Source organism: Podarcis muralis, chromosome 5 (assembly GCF_964188315.1).
Source record: "Podarcis muralis chromosome 5, rPodMur119.hap1.1, whole genome shotgun sequence".
NCBI lineage: Eukaryota > Metazoa > Chordata > Lepidosauria > Squamata > Lacertidae > Podarcis > Podarcis muralis.
Genome location: NC_135659.1, coordinates 10949398 through 10970652, shown reverse-complemented (window position 1 = coordinate 10970652; position 21255 = coordinate 10949398). Strand labels below are relative to the sequence as shown.

General features: G+C 45.3%; 1 protein-coding gene across 1 annotated transcript in view; it reads right to left on the bottom strand.

The window, feature by feature from the left end:
* Positions 1–21255, bottom strand: part of CACNA1E (calcium voltage-gated channel subunit alpha1 E) — a 471774-nt gene that overhangs the window by 84897 nt on the left and 365622 nt on the right. The window contains exons 23-26 of the mRNA XM_077928105.1: positions 13553–13714; positions 12970–13099; positions 6768–6827; positions 3181–3287 (exon numbers count right to left, since the gene is read on the bottom strand). Of these exons, the coding sequence (XP_077784231.1) occupies positions 3181–3287; positions 6768–6827; positions 12970–13099; positions 13553–13714 (459 nt within the window). The remainder of the gene's footprint in view (positions 1–3180; positions 3288–6767; positions 6828–12969; positions 13100–13552; positions 13715–21255) is intronic.

The following is a 21255-nucleotide window of genomic DNA, read 5'->3' as shown; positions in this document are numbered from 1 at the left end:
GATGTTTAGTAGGGCCAGTTCTGGGGTGACTTCTAATACTTGTTCAGTTATTTTGCATATTTCTTGTATGATTGATTCCAGAAGAGTTGGATTTTGGGACATTCCCACCACATGTGGAAGTATGTGCCTGTTTTTATGTATGTTGGAAGCTGCCCAGAGTGGCTGGGGCAACCCAGCAAGATGTGTGGGGTATAAATAGGAAAATTATCATTATGGAAATGGACGTCCCTATTTTCACTGGAGAAATGTCACAGGGTATGCCATACTGTTGACAAAAAAACACTGTTACTTTTCAGAACTTTGGCTCTAAAATTATTAACCAGGTGGGCAAAAGCTGTCATATTACATGCAAACACAATAACTGCTCCCAATAATTACAAGAATAAGTTTTCTTCCATAAAGGCCAAAGTGCCGTTCTTGAAAGGAGTCTATCAACCAGCCTACCTTCAAGCTGACCCTTTTATCCAATGGTCATGCTAGTAAATAATGATTCAAAGATCCTTTTGCATCTGCAGCACAGACACAAAGTCATTCCTCATCTGGTTCTTCCTTTCCCAAGCAGCTTCGAGACTAATAGTTACACGCATATCTCAGTATGGTGGCTTTGAAAATTCTGGGTATGAAGGTTTGTGAAAAATTGCAGGAGTTGGACATTTAAAAATCTTCTACAAGGACTACTTGAAGTAAGATGCTGTTACAAGGCTGATATTAGCTGAACAATTCTCGAGTGTTAATGGAAGTGTGGGTTTTGTTTGTGGTTTTGGCACAGAAAGCTTCATATTTCATATGCGGTCCCCAGAAAGCATGAATCGGAATCAGAGCCTGCCCTATAATGAGTTCTCTGAATGAGTCTGAAGGGCAGTTACAAAGCACTTTCTGATAGCCCTGACTGCACAAAGCACTTTTCTCAAATGAAAAACAAGTCTATGTGAATGGATAGCAACATAACAGACATAAGCAAACCAGGTTCTTCCATTCAAGTCATGTTTCCCTCACGCCGCATTCCCCCAAAGAGAAGCAAAAAGTATAATTACCCCAAAGCATTCCTGTAAGGGCCAGGATGTACAGTCAAAAGCCAGATCGATAGACAGATGGAAAGAAAACAGAAAAGATCAGGAAATGGGCCATCGCCAGAGAGCAAAGGAACAAGGAGGAGACTGTTGGAAGAAGATTTGCATCTGAGAAGAGGAAAAATCCCATCTCCCAGCCTTGCTATCCTGACATTCCACTCCTTCTGCCATCCCAGAACCCCCCCTTTTCCTCCCTTGCCTTGATTCCATTTGCCAACATTACTTCCCCCCCTAGAATTAAGAGCACACCTAAAAATGCGAAGAGTGAACACATCAAACATACACTTGCAAACACATGTATCATACAGTTAGACTCATAAAGGGGTGGCTGTCTGGCTGCAGCTCCCTGATCTTCGGAGCAGCTGCCTGGCAGCTAATTAGCAAAAACACAAAACACTAACCATGAGCCCTAAGGGATAGATATGCAATGGCGCTTTGTATGTTTCCAGATGGAGGATGATTTTGGGCAAGCTGATACAACCTGAATACAAGGAAGCCCAGTAGTAAGTGCCCTAATAATAATAATAATAATAATAATAATAATTTATTATTTGTATCCCGCCCATCTGGCTGGGTTTCCCCAGCCACTCTGGGCGGCTTCCATAAAAACTAAAGATACAGTAAAATATCACAGATTAAAAACTTCCCTGAACAGGGCTGCCTTAAGATGTCTTCTGAATGTCAGGTAGTTATTTATCGCTTTGACATCTGAGGGAGGGCGTTCCACAGGGCGGGCGCCACTACCGAGAAGGCCCTCTGCCTGGTTCCCTGTAGCTTTGCTTCTCGCAATGAGGGAACCGCCAGAAGGCCCTCGGCGCTGGACCTCAGCGTCCGGGCAGAACGATGGGGGTGGAGACGCTCCACTGATCAACCAGTGGTTCAGACTGCAGGCACTGGCAGCATGGACCAAACATAGCATTGCTCATAATAAACAGAAAAGGGACTACGGGGTGAGGAGGAGAATTTGGAGAAGGAGAAAGTGGGCTAAGGGCTTCAGCACTGCTGCTTTGCTCCAAATTGCCCTTTCCTGAAACAGCTATTCTTTACAAACCAAACCAAGGCAACCCAAGACCCTAGTGTTTTATTACATATACAGTGTAATGAAGATATGTGTCCTCACTACAGACCCAAACTAGTTTGTTTTCAACCAAGTTATCCAAAGTGCTATGTTTCTAGAGGGGCAGGTAGGGATCCTAATGCAGGACTCAGAGCTCTCAGAAAGCTCCGTTCCTTCGGGGTTCTTCCTTAGCTCAGTTGGTGGAGCACGAGACACTTCATCTCAGGTTTGTGGGTTTGAGCCCCACGCTGGGCAAAAGGATCACAGGGGACTAGAAGACCCCCGTGGTCGCTTCTGACTCTACGATTCTATGTAACGTGTAGTTTTAAGTTTGCCGTGTACATGTGCCCCGAGAAAAAAGAACCAGCTGAATAAATAAAAAAGTACTTGTAGGGTTTTCAGGACCGAGTCTTACCTGCTTGGCCAATGAAGCCAAAATCATAAACATGTTGATATTGAATCAAAGGAATATCTTTCCAAATTTGAAAGTGCAATATATATGTCAATTGGGCACTCTTAGAAGGGATAGCTTTCTTGTGTTGTAGGGTGAATGCCAAGGTGATTCATGAGTTGGGTTGGGTAGGGGATGGATGGATAGATGGATAGATGACTGAGAGAATGGAAGGGGGTGAGGGATGTTAGAATTCCTGCTCCATGATTGCAGTCATGGGATTGCGTGAACATGGGGTCGAGCTTGTGTATGTATAGCTGTTCATTTCTTTATTCCTATTGCACATGTTCTAGGGGCGAAACCACAACAATCTGGGGGCAGCCCTTCACTTTCCAGATTGCATTTTTTGTTTGTCATTTCCTCCCCTCCCGCCTTCCTGCAATGTCCTTGCATCCTTGCAAACACCCCCCTGTCTCACAAATAAATCTCAAGCAGGTGACAGAGGCAAAGGCATTCACTGGATTGACAGAGCATAGATACCAACCTGGGGAGTGTCTGAGCCAGAGTTTCACTGGCAGCACAGCCCTGGACTGCGCGAGAGCTATTGGAAAGGTGACAGTCTGAACGCTAACAGGGAAAGCTCTAGAAGTGCAGGCACTTACGCCAAGGCAAAGGCCATCAGGGCTCCAACCACCACAATGAAGTCCAGGATGTTCCAGAGATCTCGGAAATAGGAGCCGTCTTGCAGGATTAATCCCTGATCTATCATCTGCGGAAAAGGTAGAAGCAAGTTAGTCATGAAGTCATTGGAATGGGAAAATGCCACTTTTGTAAGCTAAATGTTTTTTGTAAACACGACAGTTTCTGCATCTGATCAGTAAAATGGAAGATAGTTGTATTGTTTTTCCAAGCGAGGTCTTCACTAAAGTAAACTCCCAGGAATTTAAAGGAAGAGACTCTCTCCACACAACCCACCCCCGATATACAATGGGGCTAGTTCCCCTCTCTTCCTCCGAAAGTCCAACACCATCTCCTTTGTCTTGCTAATATTTAGGTGCAAGTTATTCTCTAGGCACCATGTAGATACTTTTTGAACCTCCCCCCTGTACGCTGATTCATCTCCACCTGTAATTAGACCCATTATGGTAGTATCATCTGCAAACTTAATAATTGCAGTAGATGGATCAGATGAAATACAGTCATACGTATACAATGAGTACAGGTAGGGACTCAGCACACATCCCTGTGGGGTCCCAGCGCTGAGCTTCAGGGAGGTAGATGTAACAGGCCCAATCCTCACTGTTTGTGTGCGATCCCCCAGAAAGCTAGTGATATAGCCACTACTTCTGTGACCTTACTTTTTAAAAAGGACTGGATGAATTTATGGGAGGAACATTTCTCAACAGCTATCAGACGTAATAGCTAAACGGAATCTCTCCTGTTCAGAGGCAGCATGGCCCAGAACACCACTCGCTGATTGGCAAAGGGAAAGGGAGATGTTATGTACTGAGTTGAATAGGATCCAAAATGCAGCAGTCTGATTGGTCCTAGAACAATAGGATTCAGAATGCAGCATTCTGATTGGTCCTAGAACAATAGGATCCAAAATGCAGCAGTCTGATTGGTCCTAGAACAATAGGATTCAGAATGCAGCAGTCTGATTGGTCCTAGAACAATGCAGCAGTATGATTGGTCCACAGGAGCCACCCAATCCAGCTCCAGGTGGAAGTGAATCCGCAACCTGATTGGCCTACAGGAGAATCCCGGAATTAGCCAATCACGTGGGGCCCATTGTGTAAATAATGTATATAAAGCAGACATCCTGGGGGAACTTCCATTCCTCCTCACCACTATGAGCTGAATAAAGAGCATGAAATCCACTCTCGACTCAGAGTGTTTTTCAGGAGACTTGCTTGCAAGTTTCCCTTTAAGCAACCAGCTGGCCAGTTTTTCAGTGCAGAGGGGCCTTGAATTTCCTTCCTCAGGCCCGTCATGCCATACAAAATACACCTTTCGATGGTGCCAAGGGAAGAGGGCCTGCTTCATCACAGGGCCCTGATTTAGATAATCCTCGGCCCCACTAGGAGCTTATGAAAACCAGAATGCCAATTTAGCTTCCCAACTGCCAATCTGGCGCCTAATTTTAGAAGCTCTGCTCTGTGGGAGTGACATTTGCAACATGACAGAGATGAGCAAAAGGTTCTGCTTTAAGGAGAGAGAGAGAGAGTGGGGTGGCGTATTCAATTTTCTCTTTCTACTCGAGAAACCATTTCACATTCTGTTCCACTGAGGCCAACGCTCATCACCCACAAAGAGGAAGTCACAGAACTTGTCGCTGTAAACCGAGATCTCACCAACAACTGACACCCACGGCTTCTCTTGCCATGCCTAATTTTGGCAGACTCAGCAAGTGCAGAGAAAGTGAGATTATTCTTGGATTTATTTGGTGTGGGGGTTTCTTTTTACTAGAAAACTCATCAGTTTTGCCCCTTCTGCTTCCTTCCCCATTTCCCCACCAGCTTGTAGAAGAATTTCATAAACTGGACTCCAGCATATCAAATAATTAGAAGAAAAGACTTGGGGGGGGGGGGGAGAGAGAGAGAGAGAGAGAGAGAGAGAGAGAGAGAGAGAGAGAGAGAGAGTGTTTGCATGTGGGCACAAATAGTTTGAAAGGTGACGCAGCAGCAGAAATTCTTGGGTCTCCCTAATAATGTGGCATCAGGCCCAGCCCACTCCTTGGCATTCCTCCCTCCTGTTTTAAGAATTTTAAGGTCTCAAATGTAGTATAAATATTCATAAATGCACACATATCTAAATATATAAACCATATGTCTGAAATAGTATAGGAGAGCAATCCTGAAGCCATTTTGACTCTCCCAGTGACCTCAAATATTCCTCAAATAAGGGAGGCAAATGGGGAAAGCCTTCCCACTATCCTTTTGCTTGCAAATCCTGTCTTAAGGGTGTATTTGTGTATGAATAGGGTGAGTCTGTGACCTGGATTCAGGAACTAAAGTATGAACCATCACCAAAGAATGGCCAGGCTGCCCAGGTAATGCAACCAGCGACTATTATCAGGTATCCTGGCGGACAGGATTTCTGCTGTAGTCCATCTCCTTCTGTGATGTATGTATGATGACTTTGGGGTGGTTTTTGGCTAAGGGGGTTGGGCAATGTCCAAAGCCTTTAAAGGTTCCTGTACACTTTTGTTCAGGGTCTCTCCCTCCTTGCAAGGAGGGGAGGGAACTCTGCTGCAACAGAAAAATAAGTATCTGCCTTGCTTTCCACTGGATCCTGCCTCTATCCATTCTTCTCTGACTGATCATGGAAACAGGGGACTCAGAGCCCCATGAGGAGTTGGGCAGCAAAAGCCAAATCCCAAATTTTTACATCACTTCCTCCCTCCCTATTTTGCTGACACACGTTGCTTTGCTGGACCTTGCTATTGACATAGCTGGTCACCGCCTTTGCGGACAGGTTGGAATTTTTGCAGTTGGCAAATTGGCTCTGGCCCTCTCCCATCCTCATAGCAATTGTCACAACTTTGGCAGCTTAGGCATCAGGTAGGCATAGTCTTGAACGGAGGGGAGGTTGTAGGAAGTGGTGGGTTCTGCATAATGCCTATGCCAAACCTCTTACATCTGTAGTTGTGGCCTGATTTTACCCAAACAGTAGTAGGCATGTGACAGGGAACTGCCATCGGCTCAGAGGCGAGAGGGGGAGAGGCAGATGGATTACAGAGAGCCTCCGAAAATCATGGGAAGCAGCACTTCCTCAGCAGAGGAAGGAAGCCACGCCTCTAGTAGGGAGGAGATGCTGGGCTTGGAGGATGCAAGGCGGTGCCAGGACACCCAAGCCTTCCTTGCACAGTAGGCTTTCGCGCAGAGAGGGGAGGCGTAGGCTGGGGATCAAGAAACTACTCTGCTGGGGAAAGTTTAAGGACCGCCCACTCTCAGATTCTGCTAGTGATTGAGCAAGACATGGAATAGAGGCATTCTGCATTGTAAAGGTTTTAGCACCAATAATAAAGCTTTTGAAAAGACCAATGAGGCATCTTGCCTGATCGCTCTCGAGCAAACTACCCAATAGCCATAACAGCATGCCTTTTTATTCCTGGAATTTGGGCGGTCCAAAGGGCAGGGAGGTGGGAATGCGTTGCCACACGAAGGAATGATGGCAAAGCACGCTGTAGGAATATCAAACCTACCATCTTTCCATTGATTTCACGATTCTTTCCCTTGCTTCTTACCTTGATAACCATCTCAAAGGTGAAGACACCAGTGAAAACATAGTCAAAATATCTCAGGACCTGCAAAGAGAAGAAGAAAAGCTGAAGGATATATTTCTGATGAAAACACTCACCTATTTAAGTATCAGCTGTATTATCTGCATGCTGTTATGTTCTTTTACAGAATTCCAAACAGCAGCGCTCACAAATTTTCTTCAATCAATTTACCTGCATAAAAGACTGTTGCAGCAAAATAATAAAGAGCCTTGTGTCGTACCTCAGAGACAAATAAAATCATTATGGCATAAGCTCACTTCACCAAACACATGAAAAGGACTCTAGTTCACAAAAACTTATGCCACAATGAACTTGTAAGTCTGGAAGGTGCCATAAGACACCATGTTGGCGGCGTCCCCCAACTTGGTGTTTGGAACTAAAGCAATGAGCCCCAGCTACCATAGCTGTTCTAGCTGAGGCTGGCTGGAATCTGTCAGAAACAGGGGCAGTCAACATGGTGCTCTCCAAATTTTGATCCCATCAACCCCAGCCAACAAAGCATGTCAAGGATGATGGGTGATGTAGTCCAGAAACATCCGGAGGACATTCTGGTGGCAACTTCTGTTCTAAAGTATTTTGGGGGAAAGGCTGATATATGTTCCTTTACTAATGTCGAACCAGTTTTATATACTAAAATGCACAATAAGTAAAGACAGTGATCAGTGAAACCTTCACTACAGGTCCAGAACGAACACAGACTTTCTAGTAGAAACATCTCTGGGCCTGAAGCGAGCAATGCGCAGGCATATTGTGTGAAAGGAGGCACAATACGCTGCTATTGGATGACCTGATTTAGAACGTGTTTCAGAATCTCGATGCAAGTAGAGAAACACAGGTAGTCCTAGAAAAACCATGGCGAGAGAAAAAAGACCACAGTGACGCACAACCTGAACTTATGTTAAAATCTAAAAGCTACCATTGGCCAGAGATCTATGTGGGCACACAGCAGGGTCACGTTATCTCCTGGCACCTCAATGGTGAAAGCCATTTGCACTGGAAATTAAAGGGGAAATCAGCCCAGGGGTTCAACAAGAACTGTGCTGGCATGTGATCCCTTTGGGTCTCTTCCAAGAAAAATAGGTTGCTGCCTGCCTGTTTCATGAGGAATTCTTGCTAGAATGGCCTGGCAAATTACAGGCAACGCATGGCTGCAATTGGTCAGAAGAGTACTTTCAACTCCCTTTGCTTTCACCGGGAGAGAGATAAGTGCCTCCTTGGTGTTGTCACCAAAGCCACTGACTTTAAAGGGTTTAACTGCCTAGATTGTGCTCCACCAAGGCATCATGTTTGCAGGGCAAAGTGAATAGGTCACCAAGTGGGTAATAGGGACCAAACATAAAAATATAGGCCTCTAGGCCCATTGTCCCATTTATTATCCCACCTGGAGTCAATAGAAACTACTAACAACTCTTGGTCATTACTGCTCCTTAGTCATCAATAACAATTTCATTTTTTTCTGAAGTGAGTCACATCAGACTGAATGGTGCAGCATGAAGCAACTTATCCATTCTAAGTTCTTTCTTTTGCAATTATTCTGGATGTAGCTTTTTGCTGCCCCCAGTAGCAGAGATATATTTTTGAGAAACAGAAGGCAAGGCTGGTTTAAGCAGATGCAGGCCCTCCTCCTTCTTTTGCCTCCACAGGAGATATGGGCAAACACTGTCATATTACATTTTAAAAAAATCATCATTTTATTATAGGCAAAGCTCCTAAAATATGATGTGTCTATAAAAAATAATGCGAACGAAGAGCAGCCCTGATTCTTGCACCAAGGGAGGAAGAAAATAAATGCAGGCCTCAAGTATTGCCTGTCAGTTTAATTAATAATGATTAATAATAACTCCTTGGCCCTACCCTGGCATGAAAAGCAAGCGCCCTGGGGCGTCCCTGGCTCCACTTTCCTAACAGCCCCCATCAGAGAAAGCAGGAAGATGCCAGGACAGAGCAGCCTCTTTCTTCCATCAATATGCAGAGAAATATGGGGAATGAGGATGGGGAAGCAGCCAACATGGGCAAAAGCCAGGGATGGTGGGAGGACTTCTGGAGGACAACAGATTCTCTCCTCCTGCCGTTAAGTGAAGCTGGCCAATGTGACGGAGCCAAGCGTCATCGAAGGCTGTCTGCTACATGCCATCAAAGGGGCAGCTGCATAAGCTGGTTTGAAAGCTGCTGTAATGGTTCTAGGGGTTGCTTGTGCATAAATCGGCGCCACACCGGGCTGGTTGCCTGAGTGAACCCTTTCTGTCTGGACAGCCACTCGCCCGTGGCTGTCTCAATCGCTGGCAGAATCTGTCAGTGGGCGTTTCTTGAACTTCTTCCAGCAAAGAAGCTCTTTAACGCCTAGTCTCCGCCTACTTTCCCTGCGTGGAAGCCTTCTGCGCAGGGAGGGTGTGGGCAGCGGAGGACCCGTGCTCTCCCCGCTGGTCCCCGGCGAGGAGTCATGGAGCCACCTCGCCGATTCCCCCATCTGCCCCCCTTCTCCACTGGTGCTACGCTGATTTCCTTCCCCAGAAGATATGCTGCTTCTCTCCCTCCCGGGACGCTCTCCGGCATCCCTCTGGAGCCCTCCCTCTCCCTCTGGCTTCGATGGCAGTTCCCTGACAGCTGGCAACCCTCGTCGGCTGCCAATGCTTTCAGGCCTGTGCCTTATGCCTCCTGCGTGTCCTGCTTTTCCTTGTCCTGGGGTCTGCTGCCCATGGCCTTCCTTAAACCCTTTGCTCCCATTGCTGCCTCTCATCAGGTCCGCTTGCCTTTTCCCTGCCTCTTTGCCCTTAGCTTAAATGATGCCCGTTGCCACCTACGCCCTGGCTTTCCCTTCCGACACCCACCCACAGCAATCGCTGCAGAGCGTTCACAAAAGCGCCACTTGGAGCAGCCAAAAGCGTAGCCCCCACACACAACATGCATATTCTTCTAGGCCCACTTGTCATCAAGCGGAGACAAGCTATATACGGTTCTCCTTGTGACTAGGAACAGATGACCCATGGAAGGCTCTGTTTCAGGACCCAGCACTGCTATGATTCCGACATGAAAGCTCCGGCGCTGCAAGTATCATTTCCCCCTCTGAGCTGATTTGCTACGCACAATGGCTAACTAATTACCCGCCTCTGGGACCAGAGAAAACGATTCATCAGATTGAGGAAGCTGAGGCCAAGCATTCTCAGCCTCAGCGGGACAAAGGCTCCTTTTCAATGTTTAAAGTACAGCTAAGTCGGAAGATGCAAACTCCCGCAGGAGTGGAAGTTAAAATAAGATGCACAGCCAGCCTTCTCCCCATCTTCTACTCTCAGGGTTCCCAGGTACCGTTGACTTTCTTTCTTTGCCTCTCTTCCTGTCCCTGCTCTGCTGCTTAAGACAACTTAGTTTTAGTTAAGAATTTATTCATGACTTCTCCACTGTGAGGGTTAAACGTCAGAATGCAGCCCATCCTGTATACAGCCATCAAAAGGGAGCAACTACCAGGAGACAGAGAAAAGCAATGACAAACCTAGATAGCATCTTAAAAAGCAGAGAGACATCACCTAGCCAACAAAGGTCCGTATAGTTAAAGCTATGGTTTTCCCAGTAGTGATGTATGGAAGTGAGAGCTGGACCATAAAGAAGGCTGATCGCTGACGAATTGATGCTTTTGAATTATGGTGCTGGAGGAGACTCTTGAGAGTCTCATGGACTGCAAGAAGATCAAACTGATCCATTCTTAAGGAAATCAGCCCTGAGTGCTCACTGGAAGAACAGATCATGAAGCTGAGGCTCCAATACTTTGGCCACCTCATGAGAAGAGAAGACTCCCTGGAAAAGACCCTGATGTTGGGAAAGATGGAGGGCACAAGGAGAAGGGGACGACAGAGGATGAGATGGTTAGACAGTGTTCTCAAAGCTACCAGCATGAGTTTGACCAAACTGTGGGAGGCAGTGGAAGACAGGAGTGCCTGGTGTGCTCTAGTCCATGGGGTCACGAAGAGTCGGACATGACTAAACGACTAAACAACCACAACAACCACCAGGAGACAAGCTACACCAGCCAAGGAAGCCTCCTTGTAACAACAGGTGTGTCCTTGTTCAATCTTCCCCTTGTTTCACCTCTGCTTTTGCCTTATTCTGTCCTCCAAGGCACAGGAGCCAAGTCTGACAACTACAAAGGGTTCATGCCATTGCTGACACTCTTTGTCTATTGGCCATTAGAAATGTGCTGCCCGGTGGTCTCTGGTCAGCTCACAAAAATATGTTTTTATCTCCACACTTAATCTCTTTTTTGGGTCAGAGGGGACGACTCAATCCTCTGCTGCCTGTGGACGAACTCCACTCCGAAAGAGCCCAGAGTGGTATTTAATTGGTGTGTAAGATCAAGATCAGCCACCTGTTCCTATAAAGCAGAGGTCAGCAAACTTTTTCAGCAGGGGCCAGTCCACTGATCCTCAGACGTTGGGGGCCGGACTATATTTTTTGGGGGGGAATGAACAAATTTCTATGTGAGATAAATAACCCAGAGATGCCTTTTAAATAAAAGAACGCATTCTATTCATGAAAGAAAAAAAAAACATCAGGCAGGCCCCACAAATAACCCAGAGATGCATTTTAAATAAAAGGATACATTCTACTCATGTAAAAACACGCTGATTCCCGGACCGTCTGCAGGCCAGATTTAGAAGGCGATTGGGCCAGATCTGGCCCCCGGACCTTAGGTTGCCTACCCATGCTATAAAGGCTGCCTTGGGATGGAGTTCTATGGTTGCTGCCCTCCTGCCACCACCATGCAGTGATATCTGCAATGACTCCATGGCTCAATTTACCTGGACATTTTTATTGTGAGAATTTCCAACTTTTAGCTGCCACCACAGAGCAGAAGACTAGCCAAGACACGCTTCTGCCCCTTTGCAGGAAGGGAAGTAAAAGTGACTGGGCTTTGCCAACGGAAGAGCAAAGAGCACTTTGGGGAACCTACTATTTTGTTCCACCCGGCAAAAGTTCACTATTTGCCTTTGCAATCAGAAGAATACTGTGGCAAATCTTTCCCTGTGACATTCAGTGTGTGTGTGTGTGTGAGAACTACTTTGTCAGGGAGGTGGTTAGGATAAAACCTCATGTGTATCTATATCAATCTATCAATCTATCATCTATCGAGACAAATATATAAGGTATATGTCATTGGTAGGCAAACTAAGGCCTGGGGGCCAGATCCGGCCCAATCGCCTTCTAAATCTGGCCAGTGGACAGTCTGGGAATCAGCGTGTTTTTACATGAGTAGAATGTGTTTTTTTATTTAAAATGCATCTATGGGTTATTTGTGGGGCATAGGAATTAGTTCATTCCCCCCCTTCAAAATATAATCCTGCCCCCCACAAGGTCTGAGGGACAGTGGACCAGCCCCCTGCTGAAAAAGTTTGCTGAACTGACCCCTGGTATATGTGAACACTCAAACATGTAATCTCTAACTGCAGCCTGCAACAGTACAGCCCAGCAAGAGAACAATTTCTGTGTGTCTCGTAAGCATGTGGCCCAGTTCTATATTGGACTGTAAAGAGGGCCTATAGCTGGGAGAACTGGTGAAGGTGATGGACTATATGGAATTGGCAGAAATGACTGGCAGAATCCGAGACCAGGGAGAAGAGTTGGTGGAAGAAGATTGGAAGAAATTTAAAGACTACTTGCAGAAATACTGTAAAATTAATGAATGTTAAAATGATGTTGGATTGAAAATAAGTGGTATTGGTAACAAGGTTAATAAGAATATGCAAATATGGATTGATAATGGATGAAAATGCATAGTTATAATAGGTCAAGATATAGAGTTAAGATAAATGAAAGAGGGCAAGGATTTGCTGAATGGATTATGTAAATGGGAACACAAAAAGGGGAGGTGTGAGGAGGTCAAGGAAACAAGCAAATGAACTTAAAGATATTGAAAAATGGATTTTTTTATTTTTTCTCAGCTATTTGTTTTTTGAACTTTGTATTTTTTCTTTCTTTTTTCTTTTCTTCTATGTTTTCTTTTTAGTATGTTAATTACTGTTTTAATTTTTTTATTCTGTAAATCTATGTTTTTTGTAAAACGCTAATAAATATCTTATAAATATATATATATATAGCTGGGAGAACTGGAGCTCATTTACATTAGGATCTCACAGTGGGGCAAGCATTGTCAGAAAAGCAACAATGGGGTAATCACTTTATTCCTCTCGGAGTTGGTCAGGACGGGGTCCTCCGCTGCCAAGGCAATGCTGCTTGCTGCAATCACCAGAAGGATGCACATCTCAAAATAGCGCAGGTTGACAATGTAATGGCAGACTCTTCGGATTCTGTCAGGGAAAGAACACAGAGTGGTCAGTGTGATATATGGTCACCAATCTCTCACACACAGTTCCGATCCTTTAAGGCCCTTCCATGTGCTCTAACCAAAATAGCATCCATTCTGGAACTTGGCCGTGACACTGGAATATGACAGAAATGACGCTGGATTTTTTTTTGGGGGGGGGGAGGACAATGACATTTTACACACCAAGGCGATTCAGACTTAGATCTCCCACCTAGATAACAAACCAGCTCACTGTTCCCATTTCACTCACCAAAGTCTCATAGGCCACTCGGCCGATGGGTCTTGAACTATCTGTGAGGAAACCTACCCAAATCAACTTGTTTTCTGTGGAACCCTGGTATGTTGTAAAGGGCTCCCGGGAGTGTGTTTTTTAAGCAAGCTTGAAAACCAACATATTATGCATTTCAAGCAGAAAAGCTAAGGCAGTGTATCTCACGGGTTTGTGGTGCTGAAGATAAACATCGAGCTGTGAGGCACCATGGGTTTGCCTACGGGTTTCTTCTTTTTCTGCTTCTTCTTCTTCTTCTCTGCCTCTGCTTCCTCCTCTTCCTTTGTCTCTGCCTCCTTCAAAGGGCTGGCTTCTCCATCTGTCTTGTTGCTAACTAGAAAGTGAACAAGGCCCGTTACTGCTATAGCTGGCGGGGGAATGCATTTGACACAAAGCCTGAAGGGAGTGTTCATAGGCTGGACGCGTTACTTACCTTATAGTCCCAGAGTTTGGGAAAACAAGAGACCGGAGGAGAAACAAAAATCGGGGGCAGGGGGATGTGGGCAAAAATATACTTAAAGATACTTAAAAAGATGCAATCATACAAAAAAATGACTGCTTGCCTAAACTCACAGCAAATAATGGATGCCGAGTCCTGTTAGCAGGACTGTATCTGTTGTGGGCTAAAAATATTTATATGTGTTTGGGAGGGGGGGTAGGCTGGATGCCTAGACCCTTCTAATTCCTGGATGAAGCATGAATTCAATTCCTGGAACAGCTCGGCTAGGTTCCTGGTGAGGCAATGACCCTCTACGTATGATACAATACGTTAATCTTTATTGTCATTGTCCCATACAGAACAACGAAATTGAAAAAATCTACATCAGACATTCAAAAACCAACAAGCCTGCTATCCCAGCTATCGCAGCCTGGTTAAGCCCCCTAAAACCTCTGATTTCCCATAATTAAATACAATATACTCCCACAGAGACTACCTTACACTGTGTTTAAAACCAAAATCGCATTTGGATAAAAACTGTTACTCAGGCGGCTAGTCCTAGTCTTTATAACCCTGTACCTTCTTCCAGAAGGCAGAAGCTGAAAGAGATCATTTGCGGGGTGCGCACTATCCTGCGCTATCTCTGCAGCTTTCTTATGGCACCTGGAAGCATAGATTTGATCCAAGGTGGGAAGAGTGCACCTAATTATTCTCTCCACAGCATGGGCCATTAAAGTAGCAAAGGAAGTGGATCTATATCAGATGACAAATGAGGGCGGCTTTCCCTCAACACGCTGGTAGGTAGAAAGACAAAAGCAAGAGTGGAGGGTTGAGTTGTATGTAAGCTGGAAGATGGAAGAGAGAGAGAGAGAGCCATGCCTGATTTCTCTTGGAATCCAAGGCTGTGGCTATGGGGTAAGCAAGACCCTCTTGGAGTGTTAATGCTGTGAAGCCCTCCATCATAGGCTCAGGTTCTGCATATGTGCAAATAAACCATATATTATAAAGACACCGCTGTCTCTGCTGCCCCTCATTCTGAAATCCGAACTCTGTGTAAGCTCCTGGAACCCCCCTGGAATCTTACGCCCCTCAGAGATTGGGGTGGCACGCAACAATATTAATAGCAACAACATTCTGCGCACCAGCAATCCAAATTACAGGCCAAGGAACATAGAATTCTGCAGCCTGTAATTTGCATAATTTATTCTGCAATTGCTCCTGTTTTGCATGAGATATTCTGGTCTAGCTAGTCACGGGGAGAACAAAGAGCTCTGCAAAGCTGGGAAGCCGTGCTCCCAAACACTTGACATTTTATTCAGCAATTATTCTAGTTTCTGAGATTTCAAGAGATATTGCCCACACACTGTGGGTGAATGCATAATGGCTTGATTATGCCTATGGCTGCCTTTGTTGCCATTTCTCTTGCTTCTCCAGATCAGGTGCAGAAATATGGGCCAAAGTTCTGATTCACTTGGTAGAACCAGCCTAGTGCGCAACATGGAAAATTAACAATGGGAATATCACCATCTCTCCTCTTCCATAAAGGCTAGAAACCTTTTTAAAGCTGAACTGTGTATCCGCCCATTGGCCCATACTGCACTTTTCTTGCGCTGCCTGAAGATTCGCAGCCTAATTACAGCTCTGTCTGTCTAACACTTCCTTCCCCAGCTGTTGCAATGCAAACGCAGCACAGGAGAACTGGCAGGTAGAGGAAGACATTTCTGCAGAAAAGGTGTGAGCAAGGGATTGCTGCTTTACATTCACACCTCCTGGTTCTGCACTTAGTAAGAAGGTGATTAGGAGGAGATGAAATGGGGAAATAGAGAGAACATGAGAGGCTGTCAAGCACAGGGAAAGAGAGACAAAAGTGACTTGAGCAAGGCACTTTTTGGCGATGCTGATTAATTAATCTCCGTATTTAAATTCTTTCACCTGGAAGGTGAAGAAGAACATTCTTCCAGGTTCCAGTTACAGATAGGTAGCCGTGTTGGTCTGCCATAGTCAAAACAAAAAAAATTCCTTCCAGTAGCACCTTAAAGACCAACTAAGTTAGTTATTGGTATGAGCTTTCTTGTGTATCTGAAGAAGTGTGCATGCACACGAAAGCTCATACCAAGAACTAACTTAGTTGGTCTTTAAGGTGCTACTGGAAGGAATTGTGAATGGCAAATGCTAAAGAAACACCCTCCTTGTTTCTGACAGCTGCCAGATCCAAGATACCTACTTGGAAAAGCTGACCGATCAGCTCCCAAATTATTCGGACGGTGCCTTTTACTGCTAAGGGGAAGGACTAGATAATTTCCTGGAAGAGAGGGCTCTTGTGCTCATGTTCTGCTCTGTGAGAACAGCATCCTGGGTCAGCGGTCTGATCCAGCAGGATCTTCTTATGTTCCTAGGAAGAGCAAAGAATTTCAGAGCCACATAGAGCTCTTCTTCTCCTTATAACTATGACAAAGTTGGGCAAACCAAGAAAGTTTAAAACAGCGCAGAAACCACAACATTAGAAACGAGCAGATTCAAGGGAATGAGATAAACAAGAAAGAGAAGAAGTTATTTTTATACGCAGTGACTGCAGCAAGAATATTGATGGCCCAGAAATGGAAACAAGAGGAGCTGCCTACGATAGAAGATTGGAGAGCCAAAATGATGGACTATGTGGAATTGGACAGAATGACAGGAAGGATTCGGAATCGACGAGATCAAAGATTTACAGAAGATTGGGAGAAGTTTATTCAATATTTGCAAAAACTAAGTGATAACCAGATTACGTTTGTAAGTTTTAAGGAAGCTCTGTGATGTGAAAATCTAATAATAAGTATAAACAATGAAATTATTAAGTAATAGGTTAGACTGTTAAGATAAACTATTTAATAAAAATTGAGAAAGATGGAAAGAATTTGCTGAAACAACTAATTAAGCTAGAATACAAAAAGGGAGGTGTGAGGAGGTCAATGAAACAAGCAAATGGAAGGTAAAGATATGCAAAAAGGATCTGCAATTTGTTTTTTCTTTTCTTGTTGTGTTGTTGTATTGATTTTTTATGTATTTTTTCCGTTTTTCTTTTTTCTTTTTTTATATATTGTGGTGTTGTTTTTTCTTGTTTTTTCTTCTTTCTTTCTGTAATTTTGAAACTCTTAATAAATATTATTTTTAAAAAAATAAACAATGAAATTGAAGCTACCAGAATAAATAACAATAAGTAGGATTGTGTTAAAAGTTATAAAATGAAGGAAGTTCAGACAAATTGAGGGAAGTCAAAAAATGGAATTAAGAGGTAATTAAGAAGTTTGAATGTACAACTTGGTTTTCTTTTTTTGTATTTGTAAACCAATAAAAATATAATTCAAAAAAGAAAGAAAGAAAGAAAGAAAGAAAGAAAGAAAGAAAGAAAGAAACGAGCAGATTCATGTTGCATTGCTCTGCCCTAGCCTACGAAGCATAAGGACACCTGCAAGAATTGGTGTGGATGCCTTTCCTTGCTACCCAAGAAAGCTGCCGGTCCTATGCATGAAGGCCGACTGTCCCCCATCCCTGTGAGAGCTATATTTAGAGCAGAAGATGCTTATATAAAGCTTCACCAAAGGCAGAGAAACAGGAAGATAGTAAGCGAAGGAATGGGAAAGGGGGAAGGACGCAACAAAGCAGGCGAGAAGAAGACAGGAATCAGGAGCACGTGAGATAAGGAACTGAAGACTGGCTAGTGAGGAAAACTACATGAGGAACTGGGGCAGAGCTCAATGGCAGAAAAGGTCCTAGGCTCAGCCCTCAGCACTTCCAGCTCCCAAAAGCAGTGGGGCAGAAGAAGGGAAGGGCTAAGAAAGTCACTTCTTGTAGAGCCGATACCTGTTTGAACAGGCAACACATGGACCAAAGTTCGGGGTCAGTAGCTCCATATAGAAGTAAGGCTAAACTATGGTTTAGGGTTACAAGAATGAACCACCGTCTCTGACTCACACGCCCTCTCTCCTCTAGTGCGGACACAAGGTGGAGCTTGGAAGCTTTCACTTCCATTTTAGATCAAGCCACAGCTTGCCATTTTTGTCAAAAACGGTGGTGCATTTAAACTACCATATAATAATAATAATAATAATAATTTATTATTTGTACCCCGCCCATCTGGCTGGGTTTCCCCAGCCACTCTGGGTGGCTTCCACAAAGACCAAAAATACACTAAGATGTCACACATTAAAAAGTTCCCTGAACTGCCTTCAGATGTCTTCTGAATGTCAGGTAGTTGTTTATCTCTTTGACATCTGATGGGAGGGCGTTCCACAGGGCGGGCGCCACTACCGAAAAGGCCCTCTGCCTGGTTCCCTGTAGCTTTGCTTCTCGCAATGAGGGAACCGCCAGAAGGCCCTCGGCGCTGGACCTCAGTGTCTAGGCAGAATGATGGGGGTGGAGATGCTCCTTCAGGTATACTGGGCTGAGGCCGTTTAGGGCTTTAAAGGTCACCACCAACACTTTGAATTGTGCTCGGAAACATACTGGGAGCCAATGTAGGTCTTTCAAGACCGGTGTTATGTGGTCTCGGCGGCCGCCCCCAGTCACCAGTCTAGCTGCCGCATTCTGGATTAGTTGTAGTTTCCGGGTCACCTTCAAAGGTAGCCCCACAAAGAGCGAATTGCAGTAATCCAAGCGGGAGATAACTAGAGCATGCACCACTCTGGCGAGACAGTCTGCGGGCAGGTAGGGTCTCATCCTGCATACCAGGTGGAGCTGATAAATACCTGCCCTGGATACAAAATTGACCTGCACCTCCACGGACAGCTGTGAGTCCAGAATGACACCCAGGCTGCGCACCTGGTCCTTCAGGGGCACAGTTACCCCATTCAGGACCAGGGGGTCCTCCACTCCACCCCGTCTGAAACTAGCAGACATTGGACCGCAGCTGACTTGCTTCATCTCAGCTTCACAGCTAAGTTGAAGCACCATTTAGGGTCCAGGTGACACGCCGAAATGTGGCTAGTTAGAATGAAAGCAGGAGTTTGTGGTCTTCTCCTTGAGGTTACACTGAGGGAGCAGAGGGGATGGAGGAGCCTGTGTCCCTGAGGCTCACTGTGGCTCACTGTTGTAACACTAAACTATGGTTCAGAGCTACGTCAAAATGCAACCAGTGTAAGGCAACATCATAGAATAAAAAGGAAAGGGCAACACACCTCAAGCAGAACTGGATGTCAGCACTGAACTAGGTAACAAACTAGACATAATAAAACTTACAATGCTGAGGTAAATCTGTGAGGTGACTTAACAACATGCTTTGCCCTCTCGGCCTATGGGAGCAAATGGCGTGGATCATTCTGATGTCATATCCTATGTTTCTATAGCTGCATGCTATGAGGGAAAGATGAGGGAACTTGATGGCAGTTGCCGTCTTGCCCCCCCCCCATTAACTTAGAAGGATCAGGGGCCCCCAAACCTGCCAAGAGCCTTAAAAATATATTCTATCCATAAAACACAAAAACGAAGAAAGTTATTGCGTCCTCTGTGACCACCAGAACTTCCTTTCCGAATGGCCGCCCTGTTGTGGCATATGGATAAATAGTTTGCTTCAAGTCATATAAACTCTGGCTTTGGGGGGGTTTTTTGCATCGTATTTTAACAGCAAGAATGGAAAGAAAGCACTCGTCAGAACAAGAGAAGGTTGCAGCACAAGACTTGAAATACACCAGAAAAATTCCGCAAGGAAAGAGAGTCTGCAGGACTTAGAATGTGTTGGATTTACATAACAAAAATTGTTTTGGATTCCCGTCTTGAAGGACAGCTTTCAGCAGCCCTTTCACCGATTTGTTCTATGGCTAGACAATAAAACTGACGGATTGAATTTGCTGTCAAGGGGCGGTTCTGCCTACACAGCCAAGAGATCAAATTCTCCATCTTTTGTCGCTGGGACTTAGGGTGCAACTAGACGTGACAGCCGTATTTTTCTGATAATGGACATGGGGCAGGGTGGGGGGGGGGCAAGTTAAAATGCAGCGTGTGTGGGAAGAGGGAACTGAACAAGAAAAAACATAGCTTACTTTTTCCTACCACGCCAGGAGAAAAATGGGGCTTAAAATGATCAGGTTTTAGGGAACGCCTGAGTGGAAAGAGGACATTTCCAATTGCCCCCCCTCGCCCTGCTTTGCAGGGATTTGGTGGCAGCACACCCAGTTCTGCTCATGCGACTACCAACACCATGTCCAATTTTGACAGGTATCTCTTGGGAGCATTGCAGCACCCCTGGGGCGCTAACTTCTATTGTGGCTCCCTGGGGTTTGCACTCCAATGTGCAGCTAGCCAGCATATCCGGCTGGTGGGGAAGAAGGGAGAAAATGGGGAAGGTCTCTCTTCGCTGCCCCTGCTGCTGCTCTTGCCACTGTTGCTCGACAAGCAAGCTGACAGAAGGAGGGGAGTGTGTCTGGATCGGAGCCTGGGACGAATATGAACCTTAAAAGCTCATACATCCTTTCAGGTGGCTTTCTACAAGTTCATATCTGAAGACGTTTGCTGGCATCACAGGCTCTGACTTCAGCAATCCCTGTGCAAGTGATGCCGCTACAATTGAAATCTGCTTCACACAAACAGCTCCCTGCATGGATGTGAGAAATACAACCCCCCAGCTCTGTTTTCAAGGCTCAAGCAGCCCTTCCTCCCCTAAGGGCCAGCAGGTCCTCCTTCCCTTGGTCAGCAACTACTTTTGTCGCTGGGCCAAATTTGGTCCTACTAAGCCATATCTGCAACCTATCCTTCACACCTAAAGGAGTGTCCAGAAAACACATTCCACGCAGCCATTTTTCCTAGTACATCCCTGTTCCATTTCCAGGTTGGCAGCTGCGCGGCTAAGCAGCACCTCAACAACACCAGTTGCTGACCTCCTGTTATAAACGGAAACAGACGTGTTTCTCGTTCACTGTCTGTCACAGTTGTGTATTGACTTAAAGTGCAGACTTCCATGTGCGAATTGGGCCATCCAACCTAGACAGCATCTTAAAAAGCAGAGACGTCACCTTGCCAACAAAGGTCCGCATAGTTAAAGCCATGGTTTTCCCGGTAGTGATGTATGGAAGTGAGAGCTGGACCATAAAGAAGGCTGATCACTGAAGAATTGATGCTTTTGAATTATGGTGCTGGAAGAGTCCCATGGACTGCAAGAAGATCAAACCTCTCCATTCTGAAGGAAATCAGCCCTGACTGCTCACTGGAAGGACAGATCATGAAGCTGAGGCTCCAATACTTTGGCCACCTCATGAGAAGAGAAGACTCCCTGGAAAAGACCCTGATGTTGGGAAAGATGGAGGACACAAGGAGAAGGGGACGCCAGAGGACGTGATGGTTGGACAGTGTTCTCAAAGCTACCAGCATGAGTTTGACCAAACTGCGGGAGGCAGTGGAAGAAGGGAGTGCCTGGCGTGCTCTGGTCCATGGGGTCACAAAGAGTCGGACACAACTAAAC